The sequence below is a fragment of the Chiloscyllium plagiosum genome, chromosome 17 (genome assembly GCF_004010195.1).
Source record: "Chiloscyllium plagiosum isolate BGI_BamShark_2017 chromosome 17, ASM401019v2, whole genome shotgun sequence".
NCBI lineage: Eukaryota > Metazoa > Chordata > Chondrichthyes > Orectolobiformes > Hemiscylliidae > Chiloscyllium > Chiloscyllium plagiosum.
Genome location: NC_057726.1, coordinates 29,297,616 through 29,318,719, shown reverse-complemented (window position 1 = coordinate 29,318,719; position 21,104 = coordinate 29,297,616). Strand labels below are relative to the sequence as shown.

Here is a 21,104-nt window from a genome sequence, read left to right as displayed (position 1 = left end):
TTTTCACACAGAGGGTGGTACATGTATGGAATGAGCTGCCAGAGGATGTGGTGGAGGCTGGTACAATTGCAACATTTAAGAGGCATTTGGATGGGTATATGAATAGGAAGGATTTGGAGGGATATGGGCCGGGTGCTGGCAGGTGGGACTAAATTGGGTTGGGATGTTTGGTTGGCATGGACGGATTGGACCGAAGGGTCTGTTTCTGTGTTGTGCATCTCTATGGCTCTAACTAGGCATTATTTCCTTTTGCTCTGGATAATGCAATGTATTTGTGATTGATTTCATCACTTTCTGTAAGAAAATCTTCTAATTGGACCTTCACCACTCCCAGATATCGAAGCCAAGTATCAAAAGAAGATGGATGTGCTGCGTGATGAGATGGAATTGAAAAGAAAAACAGAAATTCATGAAATTGAAGAAAGAAAGAATGGTCAGATCAATGCCTTGATGAAAAACCATGAAAAAGCATTCAGTGATATCAAAAATTACTACAATGATATTACTCTTAACAACCTTGCGCTAATTAACTCATTGAAGGTTAGATGTTCCACGTTATTAGATAATTACATTCTAGATGTTTGTACATGGGTGCAAGTAAAATCACGGGTGTTTTATACTTTGTTGAAAGAATAATAACAAAGTTTTTATAAGGAGACATTCAACCATGGTGGATTTGCACACTGTCCTATTATCTCTGATATTTCATTTTAAATCAAATTGCTGTTTCTTCATCTTGATGGTTCTCAGCATCTATGAGAAATAGATGTGGAGATTCTTGCCCAGTAAGTAGAATGTCATTTCTGAGTATAAAGCTGCTCATAATTGGTGCCACATTCGGTACAAAGGTGCCTAGGTACAAAATAGAAAAATAAAGTTAAAATTCAACATTGCAGTCTTTCTTAAATATCTAGCCATGCTGGGCTCACACTCCCCACAAGGGTGTGATCTCCCCTTGCCCAATGCTGCTGCAGGTGCCAGGAGACCTTCGGCTGCCTGCTATCCTTGCCGCAGATGCCAAGGGACTTCTATTGCAGCCACGCTAGGCTCATTGTCTCGCTATCCCCATGCTGGTTTGGTCTCCTCCCCAATGGGCTCAATCACTCTCTCCCCTGCGCTCTCTCACTATCCCCTACGCTGACTCAATCTGTCCACAGAAGGTAAGTAAAGTACGAAAAAAGCTGTTAAGGAAGAAAGTAATGTGAAAGTGGACAATCTGCTTGGGGCAGGAGCCCACACACTGTGCTGTGAACTCTGATATCATCTTGGAGGTCAAAACTGAAATGAGTTAGTTGTAGTTAACTTGTGATGTCACTCTACCACTGGTCACTCTGCAAATAGGCGTCTAAATTAGTTTTTCTGGAGCACCCAAAATAGTACTGGTTGCTTTCAAGTTGTTGAGGCACTTTTTGCAAAGGTCACTTCTGTGGTCATGAGTTGGTTTTGGGGCCTCTGCTCAGTTTGCATTGCTTGGACCTTGCATATGGGATGCAGAAACATTCCCCATAATATTTCTTCATCCTACATGGTTCTATTAGATAAGCAGCTGAAAAAAATAAACTCAGGTCAGCAGAGGAGCGGGAGTAGATAAGCTGCTCTTGTAGAGAGGCTGCCTGAAATGATGGTCTGAATAATCTCTTATATTTCTACTACTGTAGTATACTGGCTTCACAAATCAGTTCCTAGAGTATACCTTATTCATTTGATTTCATTGCCACCACAAAACTTACTTTACTCTGCAATGGTAGTCCATCGGGCAGACTGACATATGAAACAATAAGCTGGCAAAGCCTTTTAATATCATGCACTTTTCTCTTGCTGCATGGATTCTGGAAGTGAAAGCCGTGCAATAGCATGGCAGTTGATGTGAATGTGGCAAAGGAACATGTGCAGTCTGTAAGATCAGCTATCAAAGATCATGTAATTAATCAGTTAGTGATCTGTGTGTTACTGCACTGGAAACATTGTGACTGTTCTTTAAGGGAGGTGAATTGGCTGATAGCTTCATATCTGAAGATGTTGCTTCTGCAAACGTTTTTGTGATCTTTGTGTTAGTATTAAGTAAAATGCTCAAGTGATGTCATTTACTGAACAAAGGTTTAGTACATTGTTACTTTGTCACATAATAGATATTAACAAACATCTTTATGTACATATTAAAGATTTTATTTCTTGTGGATGATTTACTCTATATTTACTCCTGATTTTGTAAACATAGTTTGTAATGGTAAGCCACGATCATCATTGTTTGCTCTAATTCCTTAGGAACAAATGGAGGAAATGAAGTTAAAAGAAGAACGATTAGAAAAGGAAATGTGGGAGGTTCAGTTTCAAAATAAGCGACTGACAGAGCCACTGCACAAGGCAAAGGATGAGGTGACAAGACTTAATAAACTATTGGCCAACTATGAACAAGATAAAGGTTTTCTTTCTGTAAGTATCGTAGTTGCAAGTTGATGTGTATAACAGCTTGCGTTTATGTGACTGTTATTGGTTCCCCTACTTTTTGGTTATACAATCAGTAATATTTAATGATTCATAGTAACTTGCATTTTGTAGAGATGCTCACAGTAATATAAATTTATTTAACTGCATTGCTAAGCTGGAGAATATTTTGTAAAATGTTTGCAGAATATTCATGGCAGACAGTGTGATCTGCAAAAGATGTAGATCAGAGTTGAGTGTATTGCTGGAAAAGCACAGCAGGTCAAGCAGCATCCGAGGAGCAGGAAAATCGACGTCTCAGGCCAGAGCTCTGGCCCGAAATGTCAGTTTTCCTGCTCCTTGGATGCTGCCTGACCTGCTGTGCTTTTCCAGCAATACACTCTCAATTCAGAATGTTCATGTCTGCCAAAACATGGTAGTGATGGTAGTGTCAGCAAAGTTGACATTTATTGCACACTGTCTGTTAGTCTAAGAAGACATTGTGGACTATCACCTTGAAACATTGCTATCTGTATTACAAAGATATTCCTGCAAAGGAATTTTGACCGAACAACAATGAAGAAATTGTAATACATCTCCAATAAGAAGTGAGGAAATTATGAATGTTTTTGCTACTAAGATTTACTTTATTTGTTCACTTACTTCTGCCACATCCTTCCCTCCCCTTTGCCAGTAAACAAAGTTACTCCTCAAGTATCATCCTGGTTCAGCCATAAAGCCATGTCTGTAGTTTTACTATTTCCAATCAATCTTGATTTGGAGACGCCAGTGTTGGACTGGGGTGTACAAAGTTAAAAATTACACAGTGCCAAGTTATAGTCCAGCAGGTTTAGTTAGAAGCACTAGCTTTCGGAGTGCTGCTACTTCATCAGGTGGTTGTGGAGAATAAGATTGTAAGACACAGAATTTGTAGCACAAGTTTACAGTGTGATGTAACTGAAATTATATATTGAAAAAGACCTGGGTTGTTTGTTAAGTCTCTCATCTTTTAGAATGACCATGTTGGTTTCAGTTCTTTCATATGTTAATCACAAAACTTTTTTAAAAGTTACATTCTCAAGTGAACTTTAATAATTGGTGCCTTGTCCGCCCAGATAATGTACTGAAGGTGTTAGCTTCCCTGTATGAGGCTGTCTGTGCCACAAAAATCAGACTGATTCTAATCTAAAAATTGGATTTACAGACTCCAACGTAGATTCATGCAGTTTTTGAGCAAAGTAAAATATAATTCTGCAAGTACAAATTCACTCCACAAACTTATGTGTGTGTGTGTGGTTATATGTGTCTGTGAGAAAGTATGTGTATATGTGTGAGTGTGAGTGCAAAGGGGTATATGTCTGTGAGAGAGTGTGTGTGGGAGTGTATGTGTGAGCATGTGAGAGAGGGTCTGCGTGAGTGTGTGTGTGTGTGTCTGTCTGTGTGTGTGTGTCTGTCTGTCTGTGTGTGTATATAGTGCAATGGGGTCACCTGTAGTGTGAAATGAACCCAAGGTTCCGGTTGAGGCCACCCCATGGGTATCGAACTTGGCTATCAGCCTCTGCTCAGCCACCTTCCCGAAGTCCGCCTTGGAGGAGAGTCACTGAAAGTCCAAGGTCGAATGTCCCACAGAAGTGTTCTCCAACCGGGAGGGGAACACTCTTGTCTGTTGATTGTTGTGTGGTGTCCATTCATCCATTGCCGTAGCCTCTGCTTGGTCTCGCCAATGTACCATGCCTTAGGGCATCCTTGTCTGCAGCGTTTGGGATAGACAACGTTGGCTGAGTTGTATGAGTACCTGCCACATACAGGATGGGAGATGTCCCCACGCATAATGGTGGTATCCGTGCTAACATTCTGACACATCTTGCAGCGTCTATCGTGACAAGGTTGTATGATATCGCCCTGAAAGCCGGACAGTTTGCTACGAGCAATGATCTGTTTGAGGTTTGGTGGTTGTTTAAAGGTGAGAAGTGGAAGTGTGGGGAAGGTCTTGGCGCGGTGCTCATCCTCATTGATAATATGTTGCAGGCTGCGAAGAACGTGGTGTAACTTTTCGGCTCCTGGGAAGTACTGGACACACTCTCTCACAGACCACCTCTCTTTCCCCCCACCACACACACAACCACATGCATACATACACTTATAAGTTTGTGGGGTGAATTTGTACTTGCAGAATTACATTTTACTTTGCTCAAAAACTGCATGAATCCAAGTAAGAATCTGTAAATCCAATCTTTAGATTAGAATCAGTCTGACCATTGTGGCACAGACAGCCTCATACAGGGAAGCTAACACCTTCAATACATTATCTGGGTGGACTTGACACCAATTGTTAAAGTTCACTTGAGAATGTAACTTTTGTGATTTACATATGAAAGAACTGAAACCAACATGGTCATTCTAAAAGATGAGAGACTTAACAAACAATCCAGTTACATCACACAATAAACCTTTACAATAAATTCTGTGTCTTACAATCTTATTCTCCACAACCACCTGATGAAGGAGCAGCTCTGAAAGCTAGTGCTTCAAATAGCCTGTTGGACTGTAACCAATCAATCTTGTCCATCAATCTCATTTTTTGTTCCACCTAAATTGATGACTACTTAATGTCTCTCCCTGATCACTTACTAACTGAATTCTAAATATTTGCCTTTCTCGGGAACTGTCCGTCCTATTCTCAGATCTTCTGTTAATTCCCAATTTCCTAGAACCCCATTCTCCAAACAACTATATAACTCCAACATCCCTTTAATCCATGCAGTCCTTAAATGTATTGATGCCTATCATTTTGGTCTTCAATGTTGCTACAACTCCATCTTTAAACCACTCAAATCAGAGTTCTTTCCTGCCACAGCACTGAAATGATTCCCAATTATCCATAAATGACAATCTGTGACTGTGAGCCTGGTTCACTATTGTTCCTTATTCTTCTCAATCCATCTGCAAGTTTCAACATGATTGAATACACCATCTTCCTCTGATGTCCACCCTCAGTTGTGCAACTGATCTTACTGGGTTTCATTCTTATCTATTTAGTCATGACCTCCATCCCAGGCTTGCTCTTTTTTCCTGTGTTTGTTCTTGATTTCCACAATGTCACATCTGCATGCTATCCCTGAGCAGCATTATCTGAAGTCAAGCCATAGTTTCCCTATACATTACACATGCATTCTGCTTCATCTCCACTTCATCTGGTGTGTCAGTTTTGAACTGAACGAAACTACACAACCTGATAAGTTTCTTCAGAATTTTAATTTTTTTTCAGATTTCATGGATTTTCAGTTTTTTGCTTTAATTTTTTTTAACAGATTAGATTACCTACACTATGGAAACAGGCCCTTTGGCCCAACAAGTCCACACCGACCCTCCGAAGAGTAACCCACACAGACCCATTCCCCTACCCTACCTAACACTACCTAATGCACCTAACACTATGGGCAATTTAGTATTGCCAATTCACCTGACCTGCACATCTTTGGATTGTGGGAGGAAACTGGAGCAGATATTTGCTGTTTGTCAGTTGATAGCATTCTCACTTGAGTCAGAAAATAGTGGATTCAAGCTCCACTCAGTATTTAGGCCCAAAAGTGAAGGTGACCTTCTGTTTATTCTTGAAGGTGCTGGCCTTCAGTTGAGATGTTAAACTGCCATTCGATCTGCTTACTTGGGTGAACAAAAAGATTCCATGGCATTATTTTGAAGAAAAGCAGGGGTAATTTCCAATGTCATGACCAATATTTATACCCCAGTCAACATTACAAAAACAGATTACTTGGTCATTATTAGTGTCTGAGCAGGTTGCTGTGCATAAGTTAGCTGGTGAATTCCTGTATTACAACATTGACTATACTTCATTAGCTATAAAGTGCTTGGGGACATCCTTCAGCCATAAAAGGCATTGTGTAAATGCAAGTCTTTTTCAACTTCTCTTGTTGAGCTTTATCTCAAATCTTTTATCCTCAACAGCACAAAGACCTTCAATTCCCATTAATTGTTACGGCTCATCTATTAATACCATCATTCATGTTATCACCATGTTTAACTGGTCTAATGCTTTCCTCATTGGTTTCCCGTCTTCCATATTCCGCCATCTTGAAATCATTCAAAATTCTACTCACTACAGACTGACCACGCCTTGCCCACTGCCATTATGCTTGCGGAGCTAATTTGGTTCTCAACCCACTAACTTCAAAATTTTAAACCTTGTTTGCAAATTCCTCCATGACTTGCAGCCCCTCTTTATCTCTTTAACCTCTTGAAAAATAACAATCCTTCAACTCTTGTGTCCTGAGCCTCTTGACTGCCTTTGCTCTTAACTTGCCATCAGCCACATATGCTAAAGCCTTGGAACTTTTTTCCCTACTGTATCATTTCTTTCATCCTTCAAAAATTTCCCTGAAAACCAATCACTTCATCTAGTGGCCAAATGGCTGCCTTGGCAAAAGGCCTTGTCATGCTTTCCCTGGCCCACCTACCTGCCTCCCATATGATTAAATTTTTCCAGACAACTTAGGGATTTTCCACTCTCATACACACCACTCCTTTCCTCCATTCAGTGTATTCTGAGCATGTGAACCAAGTCAGGGTGGTAGACTACTTGGAGGCAATGGTGTTCTTATATATTTGTCGATTTGTTCCTCGTTGGTACTGGATATTATGGGATTTGGAGATTCTGTGAAATCTTTGTAATCATTGTATGGTTAGCTCACTTGGCTGGGTGGCTGATTCGAAATGCAGAGTGATGCCAACAGTGTGGGTTCAATTCCCACACTATCTGATGTTATCATGAAGGGCTGTCTTTCTCAATTGCTCCCTCGCCTAAGGCGTGTGATCCTCAGGTTAAACTTCCAACAGATGTCTCTCTGTAATGAGAGAACAGGCCTATGGTACAGCAGAACTATTCCAACTTTATCATCAATGCTAGATGAAATTAATTTTACGCTACCATTCAAATTAACTATAAGTCAAGTATGATGCCAAGTCTTTAGTGTTGGTGTTGCTGCAGACAGACAAATGGAGAATGTTCAATCACGCTACTACTTGTATTTGTGCCAGGCTAGCCACTTTCCTTTTAAGTACTTGACTACTAGAACTATAAGGTTATGGTTGGTTTGGTAGATTCAGGTCTGATGGCCTTCATGAAGCAACACAGCCCCATCTTGTTGTGGAAAAACAGATACATTGTATAATTCTGCCAGTTAATCATGAAGGTATGAGGAGTACCTAGATAATAAAAGGTTTGTGGCTTGGATGGCCCATTGTTTGTGTTAATGGCAACAGGCCTTCTGAAAATAATTCAACAGTCAGTGTGAAAGCCATTATGGTGACATACAGCATGATCTTTCTTTTCACAGAGAGCTAGAGCAAAGCTTAACCTTATGGACAAAGAAATGAAGCAGTTCAGGTGGGAGCACGAAGTATTAGAACAGCGTTTTTGCAAGGTAGGTTACAGTAACAATATTCACTAAATTGCAGCTTCTCAAATATGCAGGAGTCACCCTGCTTCTAATGCTATGGTGGGAAGTTGGAATCACTGTGTTTGTGAGACAAGTTGTGAACTAAAATCAGACCACAGGAACAGAAGTAGCTTGCTCTTTGCTCTAGTTTGGATGATCTGTACCTCAACTCACATTAACTGCTTTAACTCAATACTCCATGACATGCTTACCTAACAAAATAAGTCAATTCATCTCAGCCTTGAATGATCAGTTTTTTTTCCAGAATTCGTAGCCTTTAGGGAAATTATTCTAGATAGGCAAATTTCGGAGACTTGCAGAAACACATTGCATCTTAAAGTTAGAAAGATTATTAATAATAACACTGAGAAATAATTTTAATCATGGAACATACCATAAGAAAAATGATGACATCATTATGTTACAAGTTTACAAGGATTTGCAATCTAGCGTCCAGAAGATCTGGCAGTTAAGGAATTTAAATCCAATGTATTTAAGAAAAAGTGTTAGCAAGTTAATTTCAATAATGGTGACCATGTGACTACAGAATTGTCATCTAATTCTTTAATATCCTTTTTAGGGAAATCAATCTGTAGTCTTGTCCTTGCCTCATCCACATGGGTTTCCATACACAGAGCGATGTGATTGACTGTCTCTTAACTGCCCTCTAGACTAGCAAGTCATTCATTTGTATCAATCTATTGACACTGCTCTAATAAGAATAATATTGATTCAATATTGTCCTTGATATTGGATTTGACCACAACAAGTCAAAGGCATGTCCAGCCCAACTGAAAGTATAAAGTTTTCCTGATGTATATCTGGGAACATATCAAAATTGGAAGAGCTGTCCCACACACCAGTAAGCAACAGCCTGTCATTAGAAATTTTCTGAAAATTGCGTCCCTTCCCACAATAGCCTAATGTCAGAAGGGAGTTTTCCTTGGAGCCCTTAACATTGACTCCAGATTCCAAGCAATTTATGGCATCAGATAAAATTTGGACAAGGTGGGTTCCTACCGATTATTGCTTACTAACTTCCCTCAGCTGATGAGTTAGTGTAGTCTGGCTGGCACACTTAAATGTTGATTGCAAAGATTGGTCCAGTTGCATTATAATTGACAGAGTTGGCTGAGTCCTGGATGACATAACATTAAACTGGGCTTATAGAAGATGGAGAGAGAATCAACATAAAGGAGAAACCTACTTGGCCTCATCCTCTCCAATCTACCGGTCCCAAATCCCACTGTTCATGACGATAATGGTGAGAATGATATTCACTGCATTTTTGTGGAGATGAAATCCCACTTTTATACTGAGGATACCTTTCATCATATAAAGTAACATGGAGTAGATTAAGAGCAGATCCAGTTAAAATTGGAGATCCATGAGGCTGTAAATGTTTAGCGACAATAGAATTAACTATAATCTCTAAAATTATGGCCTTGCATATCTCTTACTCTACCATTACATCAAGTTTTTTGACCAAAACACTTCAAATTAGAAATATGAAACAGGAAGAACCAATGTAATGTCAGAGTTAGTATTCACCAATCCAATGGATCAAGTTGTAACTCTAGTCTTGCAATTTTCAGCCCTAGATGATGATGGACAATTAAACAACTAATGGGAGGAGGTGGATCAATGAACATGTCCATGCTCAATAATGGTGGGGCACTGCATGAGTGCAGAAGTCCAAGCTGAAGTGTTTGCACCCATTTTAGGAACAGAAATGCCATATGAGTAATCCATCCAGACATCCATGGAAAACCCAATCACAACAGAGGCCCTACTTCAGCCAAATGAATTCACGTCACATGATATCTAGAAATGGCTGGTATGCACTGGATATGGCACAGGCTTCTGCCATAACAGGAACAAAAAACTAGCTGCATTTCCAGCCAGGCTGTTCCAATGCTGCAAAAATATGCAGCTACCTAACAAAGTAAAAATTATCTCAGGTATGTCTCTTGCATGAAAAACGGCTAAGTCCAATCCAATCAATTACCACCATATTATCCTCAGAATCATTGGCAAAGTGTTGGAAGTGTCATTTTTGTTACTACCAAGCGACACTTAATCATCAATAACTCATTCACTAATTCTCAGTTTGGGTTTTACCAAGACAACAGTCCGATACTTCGTTACAGTTTTAGGCCAATTGTGGACAAAAGAGCTCCATCTCAGAGGTGAGGAATGAACGACTGCCCTTGATGTCAAGACAACACTTGATCAAGCATAGTTTTGAGCTGTAATAAAATTGTAGTCAGCAGGAATTGCAGGAAAAATCTCCACTGGCTGGAATTATAATATTTACAGAATGCGCCAAATCAGTAATGGCCCTGCCATCCAGTGCTGTGCCATCTTATCTCACCTCACTTACTTTTTGAAAAAAAGCATCTAAACACAATTCCCATTAAGTTCCTGTAATATGTTTTTAATTAGTGCAGCAATTCCTTCCCTAGTCCTTTTTAAGTTTAGTTTGCAAAGAAAAAGAAAAATTAAAAAGATGCAGTCTTTACCTTCCCAGCATGATCCACAAACATCCTGTACCTAAGTTCCTAAAGCAAAGCCACAAGAAGCATTTTCACAATGATGGTAATGGGAAATCAAAATAAACTGAGTGAAATAGACAGCAAGATGATTGCAGATGATAAATTTTAATAACAAGCATGGAATTAAGACAGATGAAGTATGTTCAATAATAATTTCAAGAGACTAAAAACGAAATTGGAAAAAGATGACTACCAGTTTTATAATATAAAAACAATTATTTAGCTCTTCTGAAACTATGACCATTCACACAGCCATCTATAAACCATATGAAATCATATGAACTTTACAAAATATATAGATAACAGGTGATTTGGTACATGTGTAACATTCACTATGATACTTTTACAAATAACAATCTATATTCAGAATGGTGAGAAAAGCAAGGTTTCATCATCATAATTTCAAATAATGCCTTCCAATATCCATCAACATGTGAATGAGTCGTAATATAATTAACTTGGTTTATTTGTTTTTGCCTAACTTTACACATATCTAATAACTTAGATATTCTTTTTATTGAGGTTCAAGAAGAACGGGATGACCTGTATAACAAATTTGACAAAGCCATTCAGGAGGTTCAACAGAAAACTGGCTTGAAAAATATAATCCTTGAGCAGAAACTTACTGTCCTGTCTGAATGCCTAGAGAAGAAAGAAGCACAACTGAATGAGGTCCTCGCTGCTTCCAACCTTGACCCCACTGCACTCAGTATGATCAGTCACAAACTGGAGGTATTGTCAGAAAGCTTTGTCTTTCTGTTTCTCTCTCCTTGTCATAGTGCATTGACTATTTATAGTTTGAACGGTGGGCTCCAGTTGGGAAACTTCAGTGTGAGGTTATGAGGATGATTGGGCGGTATTGTCTTCGGGGCACTGGTCCAGACTAAGTGGGCGAAATGGCCTTTTCTGGCACTGTTTGGATTCCATGCTTCATTCTTTAAGGAGCTATAAATACAAACTTTTCAAATTTATACATATTCACATGCAAGAGGTTAAACAAAATAATTTGAGAGATGACAGCAAATACAATCACATCATATTGGTGTACAAAGTTTCTAAAAAAAAGGTGAGATTTATCATTTTAATCCTCAAACATTATTCAGATTGACTGGAATATTGGTGACATGGTTAATGAAAGTTGGCATCTATCCATGGCTGAACAATTTGATTTTCCCCCAAACAAACATGAAGTATACAGACCAGCTGTAATGCCTGCCAATTTTGCCAATGAGGTCAAACCAAATTCAGGTTCTGATCTCATAAATACTGTTGGTATGTTTTAAGAACCAAATATGCACCATGTCAACATAGATCTGAGGAGTTAGAAGGTCACATTTCCCTTCTATAAAGCAGGATTATAGATCAGTTTGAGGGGGGAAAGTGAGCACTGGTATCAAATGGGTGTGTTATATATGAAAGAGAGCCACTTTTAGTCTTCCCGAACATGCAAATAAAATCTTAAAATCTCTTGGAGTGTTCTTTGAGCAAACTGTCATAGCGCTTTAAGGCTGCTCAACATCTGATACAACTGGTTGGAATGTATTGCTTTCAGAATATTTGCTGTCATGGCATGTCACAAACATCCATCTTGCTCCATTCTCATACATTCAATATAGCTCTTTTGCAAACACTCTGTGATGTCTTTCATCCAACTCTACCCATGTTGATTCCTCTTTCTGGAGTGTGCAAAGTATACTTTTTGTTGTATGTCCTGAGGGCACAGGAAACATATATGCAATTTTCGCTTATTGGACAAGATGTATGTTGAACTAAGAAACTTTAACTGTCTGAACTATATGGATGATCTTTCTTGAAAGGTGAAGTGAAACTGCTTTGGGGATGGTAACATAGAGGTAATGGTACTGGACTTGTAATCCAGAGACTTTGATGAATGTTCTACTGACATGAGTTCAAATCTGACCACAATTATGAGAGGGATTTAGAACATAGAACATAGAAGAATACAGCGCAGTACAGGCCCTTTGGCCCTCGATGTTGCGCCGATCCGAGCCCACCTATACTAACCCACTATCCTCCATATACCTATCCAATGCCCGCTTAAATGCCCATAAAGAGGGAGAGTCCACTGCTGCTACTGGCAGGGCATTCCATGAACTTACGACTCGCTGAGTGAAGAACCTACCCCTAACTTCAGTCCTATATCTACCCCCCCTTAATTTAAAGCTATGCCCCCTTGTAATACCCGACTCCATACGCGGGAAAAGGGAAAATACATTCCAACCTATTGTGTCACCTAATCCATTTATCTAAGTCAGTGATGTAAATTGTAAAGATCCTTGCTGGACTCCACTCTTGTCATCTTGGCAGTCAAACAAAGACCAATTTGGAAGCCAATCCTACACCATGAGATTTTATTTCTCACAATAACCTTTAATAAAGCATCTTGTTAAATCCCTTTTGGGAGTCCAAGTTACGTATGAGTTCAGATGGCCGTTTATCTACAATGCATGTTATTCCTTCAAAGCACTCCAATAAATTGGCTAAATGTGGTTTCCTTTTGACAAAACCATGCTGACTCTTCCCAATCACTGCTATAATTTCATCAGTGATCAATTTTATAACAAATGTCAAGCTAACTGACCCGTAATTTCTTGTTTTCTGTTTCCCTCGGTTCTTGAACAGTGGGAGTGTATATCCTACTTTCTAGATGGATGGAACCTTTCCTGAATCTAGGAAATGTTTGAAACTTAGAACCAATGCATCTACTATATCAATAGCCACTTCTTTTAAGATCCTATGATGAAGTCTATCTGCATCTGAAGACTTGTGAGCCTTCATCAATTTACTCAGTATCACTTTGCTCATGATCGTAATTTTAACAGTTTTCTCTTTCCCTTCCACCTCCTGATTTATAGCTCTACTAGTATGTATTTTGTATTCCCTATAGTAAAGGTAGAAACAAAGTAGTTGTTCATTTTGCCTGCCGTTTCCTTAATATCCACTATTAACTCCCCATTTTCATTGTCTTGGAGGACTAATACGCACTTTACTTGTTCCTTTCCTTTTTAAATACCTGTACAGACTCTTGCATTTACATTTCCAGTTAGCTTCCTCTCATAATCTAATCTCTTCCTCCTGATTAACCTAATTCTATACCATATTTAACATTCTGGCCAATTATCTGGAAGGAAACTTCATGGCCAAGTTGGACTTTAACTTTCATTTAATGAGTAGCTGCTTACAGCTTAAATTGTTTGCTTTTAAGCCCAAACCTGACCAACCACAACATTAACTGAACTTTGGTTAACTGCCTATGATTAAAATTTATTTTGGAACTAAATCCTTTACCGTTTTATTTTACATTTCCATCTATTAATTGCACCTCAAATTAAGTTATACATTGTGACATACAATCCCAACACACCAAACTTTGATAAGTTTTTTTTTAAACGTCATACCTATTGACAGGAATTTTTATTAGCTACAGTGAATGAAGAAGCATGATTCAGGAACATTGGTAACAATAGAATCACTAAATAAGATGCTTCTATAATTGGCAAATTGTGAAGAATAGAAGAAGATTTAAGACTTATAAGCCAAATATTCAAATATGCTCAGTCCTAGAACCCAGAAATCTAGCCATACACGATCCTGAAGTGGGCCTTACCGTTTACACTGTGCTTCTGTAGTGTAGTGGTTATCATGTTTGCTTCACACGTAAAAGGTTCCCAGCCCAAAACTGGGCAGAAACAGGACTGCTGCCTTATAATCTAGGCAAGGTGCGTTGTCCCCACTTTTCAGTAAAAGTGAATGGAATTTTTTTTTGGTGGGACAGTAGTTCAGTGGTTAGACTGCTGCCTCACAGTGTCAGGGACCCAGGTTTGATTCTAGTCTTGTTTGACTGTCTGTGTGGAGTTTGCACTTTCTCAACCATGTCTGTGTGGGTTTCTGCCGCGTGCTCGGATTTCCTCCCATCATCCAAAGTTGTGCAGGTTATATGGATTGGTCATTTTAAATTGTCCGTGGTGACCAGTGATGTGCAGGTGAGGTGGTTTAGCCAAGGGAAATGTGTGGTTACAGGAATGGGGTGGGAGTCTTGGTGTGGAATGCTCTTCGGAGAGTTGGTGCAGACTCAACAGGCCAAATGGCCTCATTCTGCACTATATTGATGCAATGATTCAATTAGCTTACAATTTAGCTGTTAGCAAGCTTTTTGATCTACCTCAAAGTTGTCTGTCAAGAGGAGCATTCACTACCACCATCGAGTCGAAAAGTGTGGCGCTTGGAAAGCACAGGGAGAAAGTAAAGACTGCAGATATTGGAGATCAGATTCAAGAGTGTAGTGCTGGAAAAGCACAGCTGGTCAGACAGCATCTGAGGAGCTGGAGAGTCGACATTTCAGGCATAAGCTCTTTAAGCACCACACTTTTCAACTCTGACTCTCCAGCATCTGCAGTCCTCACTTTCTCCCACGATCACCATCAATTCTGGCAACATTGAAGCAGCGTGGTTTCACAAATTTTTCTGACCACATCTGAACTGAATCAATGCTCTGTATAAGTCTTAAGCAGAATTAGTAGTACATGTTGAAAGACTTCAATCAAATATGAAGGAACATTTTGAAAAGTAATCAATGCCTTTAATCCACTTGAGTGAAAAACTGTCTTGAGCAACTGCAAAAAACACCAATGGAGCAGAGCACAGGGAATTATTGACCAAACAAAGCAGATCATTGGTTGGAGCGGTTGTAAATTGAGCAGCTTTATACAAGTGGCCTCAACAGGAGGGGCTCAAAGACCTGCTTACCTCATTAGCCCTAAAAACATACTCTTGCTCTTCCTGGCCATACAAAAATAAGAATTCAAAATGTAATTGTTTTTGAGCAGCATTCAACAGTGCCTTTAAGATCTACTGGTTAAATCATGCGGACCAGGTGGATCATTGATAGTGCATGCTATTTCCACATCAAAACTGCAGCTAGTTTTATCACAGGGTACTGATTTGTATGCAATGACAAACCTTGTTCCTGAATAGGAAGTAGCTGCGAACCCAGTCTTAAGACCCTATCCAAGATGGTGGAGGCTACACAGGCAGCATGAGAAAGGGCACTAAGTATTGTTTGATTAACACTTGGTGGTGGCGCTTAAATCAACTTCTCGATTTCAAGTCACCTGCAGACTACAGAGCTCATTAATACTCTTCCTGTCCATCTCAATCTAGACATGCAGGCTGACAGAGTTCTCAGCTTCATAAGTAATCTGCGAATGAGTCCATACCTTGTTAAAGTCAATGGATGGTTGCACAACATGGAACACCAGACAAATTATGAATTATCAATAACATTTGCTTAATCTAGTTAATGAAAGTGCTTCTTTAGCAGGCTAACCATTTAAATGTAGAAATTGCAGTGGAACAAGTACGTTGCCAAAAATGCAGTAGCTGCACTTATCTGTAATATGTCCTGATATTTGCATGATACAGTGATAATGGACTGTATGTCTTAACATGGTAATGTATTTCTAATAATTAGTCAACAGCAGAGCCAGATATGAGACAAGAAGATCTCCAGTAGTAGAAATATCTGGAAAGTGTAGATTCACAGGAAGCCTTTATTCACAAGTATGCTAGTTTCCTTGCAATATGTCAGAGGATGTCAATGCCATAAAACCATAAGATATAGGAGCAGAATTAGACCATTGAGACCATCAAGTCTTCACCACCATTTGATCATGGCTGATATGTTCTCATCACAATTCTCCTGCCTTTTCCCCATAATCATTGATCTCCTTATTAATCTATCTCTGTCTTAGATAACTCAATGACTTAGCCTCCACAGCCTTCTGCAACAATCCCCATACACTGGCTGAGGAAATCCCTCCTCATCTCAGTTCTAAAAGGTTGTCCCTTCATTCTGGGGCTGTGCCCTAGGGTCCTAGTCTCTCCTCCTAGCGGAAGCATCTTTTCCACATCCACTCTCTCCAGGCCTCAGTTTCAATGAGATCCCCTAACATCTTTCAAAACTCCATCAAGTCCAAAAAACTCAAATGTTCCTCATATGAGAAGCCCATCATTCCTGGGATCACTCTTGGGAACCTCCTCTGGACCTCAAAATGGGGCTCAAAATTGCTCACAGTATTCCAAATGCAATCTGACCAGAGCAAAACCTGTCTCAGCAGTACATTCCTGCTCTTATATTCTAGCCCTCTCAGAATCAATGATTACATTAGTCAGTCTTACTGCCAACTGAAACATTGTACTGCCTTCACTGCCATCCCTCTAAAGCTAACTTTTATTTTAAAAAAAACTGGGTCTAAAGAATACAACAAGCAAAATTCAGCACTTACCTACTTACCACAACAGGTGTTATTATTAGGTTAGAGGAGGAGGGCGGGTGGGAGGCACTACCCGTGTAGTGCCTCGGGTTCCTCTCCTTCGTGCTTTTAAAGGGGGAAAAAACCTACCCAGGTAAGCTTACACTAACTGCTTCCGTGTCTCGGCTGCCCCTCTGGTCGTCGTCACTTCCCCCTGGTGCTCCCGCTCTTTCTGTGAAGAGAGAGTGAAAGAGAAAACAAAACACCTCTGCCCGCTACCGGTAAGTACTTTTAAAACCAAACGGTCTTACCTTCGCTGCTGCTCGCACTGGGAAAAAAAAAAATTTAAATTTAATTATAAAAACCAGAATAAAATTCCAGCCTCAGTAATGGTGACCATGAAACTACCAGGTTGCCCTAAAAACCCAACTGGTTTACTCATGTCGTGTGAAGGAAATCTGCAATCCTTTCCTGAACCAGCTTACGTTTACTGCAGATGCATTGCGATATGGTTGCCATCTGAAATGATATTGCATAGTTGTGTCAAACCCACTAGAGAGAAAAAACAATAGATCTAGCTACATATGAACAATAGAAAGTTGCTCAACTTAAGGGCAATAATTGTTGGAGAATTAATGCTGGTTTTACTTGCATCTCAAGAATGAATTAAGACCATAAGACATAGGAGCGGAAGTAAGGCCATTCAGCCCATCGAGTCCACTCCGCCATTCAATCATGGCTGATGCGCATTTCAACTCCACTTACCCGCATTCTCCCCGTAGCCCTTAATTCCTTGTGACATCAAGAATTTATCATTTCTGCCTTGAAGACATTTAGCGTCCCAGCCTCCACTGCACTCTGTGGCAATGAATTCCACAGGCCTACCACTCTCTGGCTAAAGAAATGTCTCCGTATTTCTGTTCTGAATTTACCCGCTCTAATTCTAAGGCTGTGTCCACGGGTCCTAGTCTCCTCGCCTAACAGAAACAATTTCCTAGCGTCCACCCTCTCCAAGCTATGTATTATCTTGTAAATTTCTATTAGATCTCCCCTTAATCTTCTAAACTCCAATGAATACAATCCCAGGATCCTCAGCCGTTCCTCATATGTTAGACCTACCATTCCAGGGATCATCCGTGTGAATCTCCGCTGGACACGCTCCAGTGCCAGTATGTCCTCCCTGAGGTGTGGGGACCAAAACTGGACACAGTACTCCAAATGGGGCCTAACCAGAGCTTTATAAAGTCTCAGTAGCACAACAGTGCTTTTATATTCCAACCCTCTTGAGAAAAATGACAACATTGCATTCGCTTTCTTAATCACGGAGTCAGCCTGCATGTTGACCTGTAGAGAGTCCTCCCAGATCCCTCTGTACTTTGGCTTTACGAATTTTCTCACCGTTTAGAAAGTAGTCCATTGAAAGAAGTTGCTTCTAAAATTTTGAAATATAAACATAAATTATGTAAAACTCTGATTACAATATGTAGAATATCGCAGTAGTCTTACTTGTTTGGTTATTTTTCAGGATGTCCTGGACTCCAAGAACAATGTTATAAAGGACTTGCAGTATGAACTGGCTCGGGTTTGTAAGGTATGAGTGAAATGTGTAATTGACTTCTACTACTGCATTAAGTTAATATTCTAACTGATTTGCATTTTCTGTCTTGAATTAATAGGTTTCACTCATTGTATTACATAACATCATGGGCAGCACGGTGGCACAGTGGTTAGCACTGCTGCCTCACAGCGCTAGAGACCCGGGTTCAATTCCCGACTCAGGCGACTGACTGTGTGGAGTTTGCACGTTCTCCCCGTGTCTGCGTGGGTTTGCTCCGGTTTCCTCCCACAGTCCAAAGATGTGCAGGTCAGGTGAATTGGCCATGCTAAATTGCCCGTAGTGTTAGGTAAGGGGTAAATGTAGGGGTATGGGTGGGTTGCGCTTTGGCGGGTCGGTGTGGACTTGTTGGGCCGAAGGGCCTGTTTCCACACTGTAAGTAATCTAATCTAAAAAAAAAACTTTTCCTCTCATATTGAATATCTGCTAAGCATCTTACATTTTTGTACTCTGGGTATCAACCTTCCAATCATTGGAAGCCATTCTACTTGGTCTTAAAAATCTCTACTAAGTACAGTATATTTTTAGCCTTTTCTACCTGTTATAATAAAAACAAACCCTGGGCTCTCCAATAGAGGACAATTTCCTTTACCCTTTTAGCGGTTTCTTTTGATGATGCAGAAATTGTCCAAGCATTTTGGAAATTATTCAATTTACTTGAATTCCTGGAAACTATAATATTCTTCTTGTGTTACTAAAGAACATTTAGCCTCATAAAGTAAAGAAAACATCATCTTGTCATTAGGCTGCAAAACCATGTGACACTGAATCATTTCCTGTGATGCAAATAGTCTTATTAGCATATCACACAGTTCGGCTTAACCCCGTCACTATCTCCCCTCTGACTAATTTTTTCTACAGGGTTGCCTAATGTGGTACCTTGGCTAGTATATCTGAGCATGTTCTTAACTCCTTTGGAGGAGGTTGGGAATTAAAATTGCAATGATTGTAATGAGGTCAGCCGGCCATACAATGGGACTGTTAACCTGGCTCAATGAGGGAGTTCTGGCTGACCGATAGAAACATGAGTGTCAAAGGTTCTGTTCACTCTGAGAAAGCCAGACCAATGTCTAACTACAATCAGTTCTGCTATAACGTGTTACTTCATTGCGAATTGGCTTTAATGCATTTGAAGAATTTAGACCTTATTTGGAGAACACAAACTCTCCTTACCTTAATGGCTATTAAACTATTCCGGCCCCATGAGTTTACATGGCATAGCTATTGCATGATCTTCTTATAATGTGAGATTGCATGAGAACAGAACTATCATGTTGTGTCAGAACTGACTGTGCTATGCATATTGTAAATAAAGGGTGACTTGGTGATGGGATAACAGCTTTGGTGAAGTTATTTCACAAGTCCTGTGTTGGACATTGCTGGACAGAAGGAGAATTGCCTGATGACTCTGGCTCAGCAATTGATTTATCACTTGGATCTCTTGATAAACATATCATCGGTGCTCTGTTTGACTGTGTTAATGACTGCTTCGATTATGGAGAAAGTAGTCCATGTCTATTCTGTTGCAGTGTTTCATTTTCAATTGTGTGAGCTAGTACTGTGGATCCTTGAGTTCTATACCACCTGGCTCATTTAGTTTTATGTGTGACTGTACAGAATGTTTATATTTTCCAATCATAGTCAGTATCAGGATTATAAACTGCTGTCCTAAAAGATCTCTTAAAGGAAAGGTGTCACAATATCATCAATATTTTCTGTTTCATGGATCTTGCCACTTGTTGAAGACTTTTTTTACTCATTCCATACAAGCTTGTTGCTGTGATGCAAATCTGAAAGCGACCCTTTTTGAAAAAAGATACTTTTGTGCTCTTTGGTACAGCAATTTTTGTAGCTGTTTTTTTCTACCAGATTGTTTTCAGTTGGTAAGGGCAGTTTATAAATGCTCTTTGTGTCATCTCTGCTTTTGTATCCCATAAAGTGACTCTGTCCCTTTCCCAAATCAGATTCATTTTGCTTCCTGACTTCAGCTAGTCTGCTCAGTTAAATTGCCTTTGTTAATGTTAAATATTGCACTAATTGCAGGGGATCAGATAAAACTTCATCCAATAATTTGTTGCCTGATTAGTTTATCCTTTTAGTTGTCCTCTGCATGTCTGTACAGACCATTGCCAGAAGTATCAATGCTTTTCCCTTTCCTCTGGGTATGCTTCTAAGTCCACTGAACAAAATCTGTTTCTGTAGATTGACGTGAATATCTAATGTTTTTATTACTGCTTCGCACATAGCTTTATTTTTGTCAGTGTCTTTCTTGAGCACAGTGACTCAATGGTTAGCACTGCTGCCTCACAGCGCCAGAGACTTTGGTGACTCTCCGTGTGGAGTTTGTACATTCTCGCCGTGTCTGCTTAGATTTCTTCCAGCTGCTCCGTTTTCCTCCCATAGTCCAATGATGTGCAAATCAACATGGATTTAGTAAAGGGAGGTCATGCCTGACAAACCTATTGGAATTTTTTGAAGAGGTAACAAGTAGGTTAGACCAGGGAAACCCAGTGGATGTGGTCTATCTAGACTTTCAAAAGGCCTTTGATAAGGTGCCACACGGGAGGCTGCTGAGCAAGGTGAGGGCCCATGGTGTCTGAGGTGAGCTGCTGGGATGGATTGAGGATTGGCTGTCTAAAAGAAGGCAGAGAGTTGGGATAAAAGGTCCTTTTTCAGAATGGCAGCCGGTGACGAGCGGTGCCCCGCAGGGTTCGGTGCTGGGGCCACAGCTGTTCGCATTATATATTAACGATTTGGAGGAGGGAACCGGGGGCATTCT

At 40.0% G+C, this 21,104-nt stretch overlaps 1 protein-coding gene across 1 annotated transcript in view; it reads left to right on the top strand.

Moving 5' to 3' along the window:
* gas8 (growth arrest-specific 8) overlaps window positions 1-21,104 on the top strand; it is a 41,761-nt gene that overhangs the window by 14,022 nt on the left and 6,635 nt on the right. The window contains exons 5-9 of the mRNA XM_043706769.1: window positions 335-540; window positions 2,266-2,433; window positions 7,782-7,868; window positions 10,961-11,170; window positions 18,236-18,301. Of these exons, the coding sequence (XP_043562704.1) occupies window positions 335-540; window positions 2,266-2,433; window positions 7,782-7,868; window positions 10,961-11,170; window positions 18,236-18,301 (737 nt within the window). The remainder of the gene's footprint in view (window positions 1-334; window positions 541-2,265; window positions 2,434-7,781; window positions 7,869-10,960; window positions 11,171-18,235; window positions 18,302-21,104) is intronic.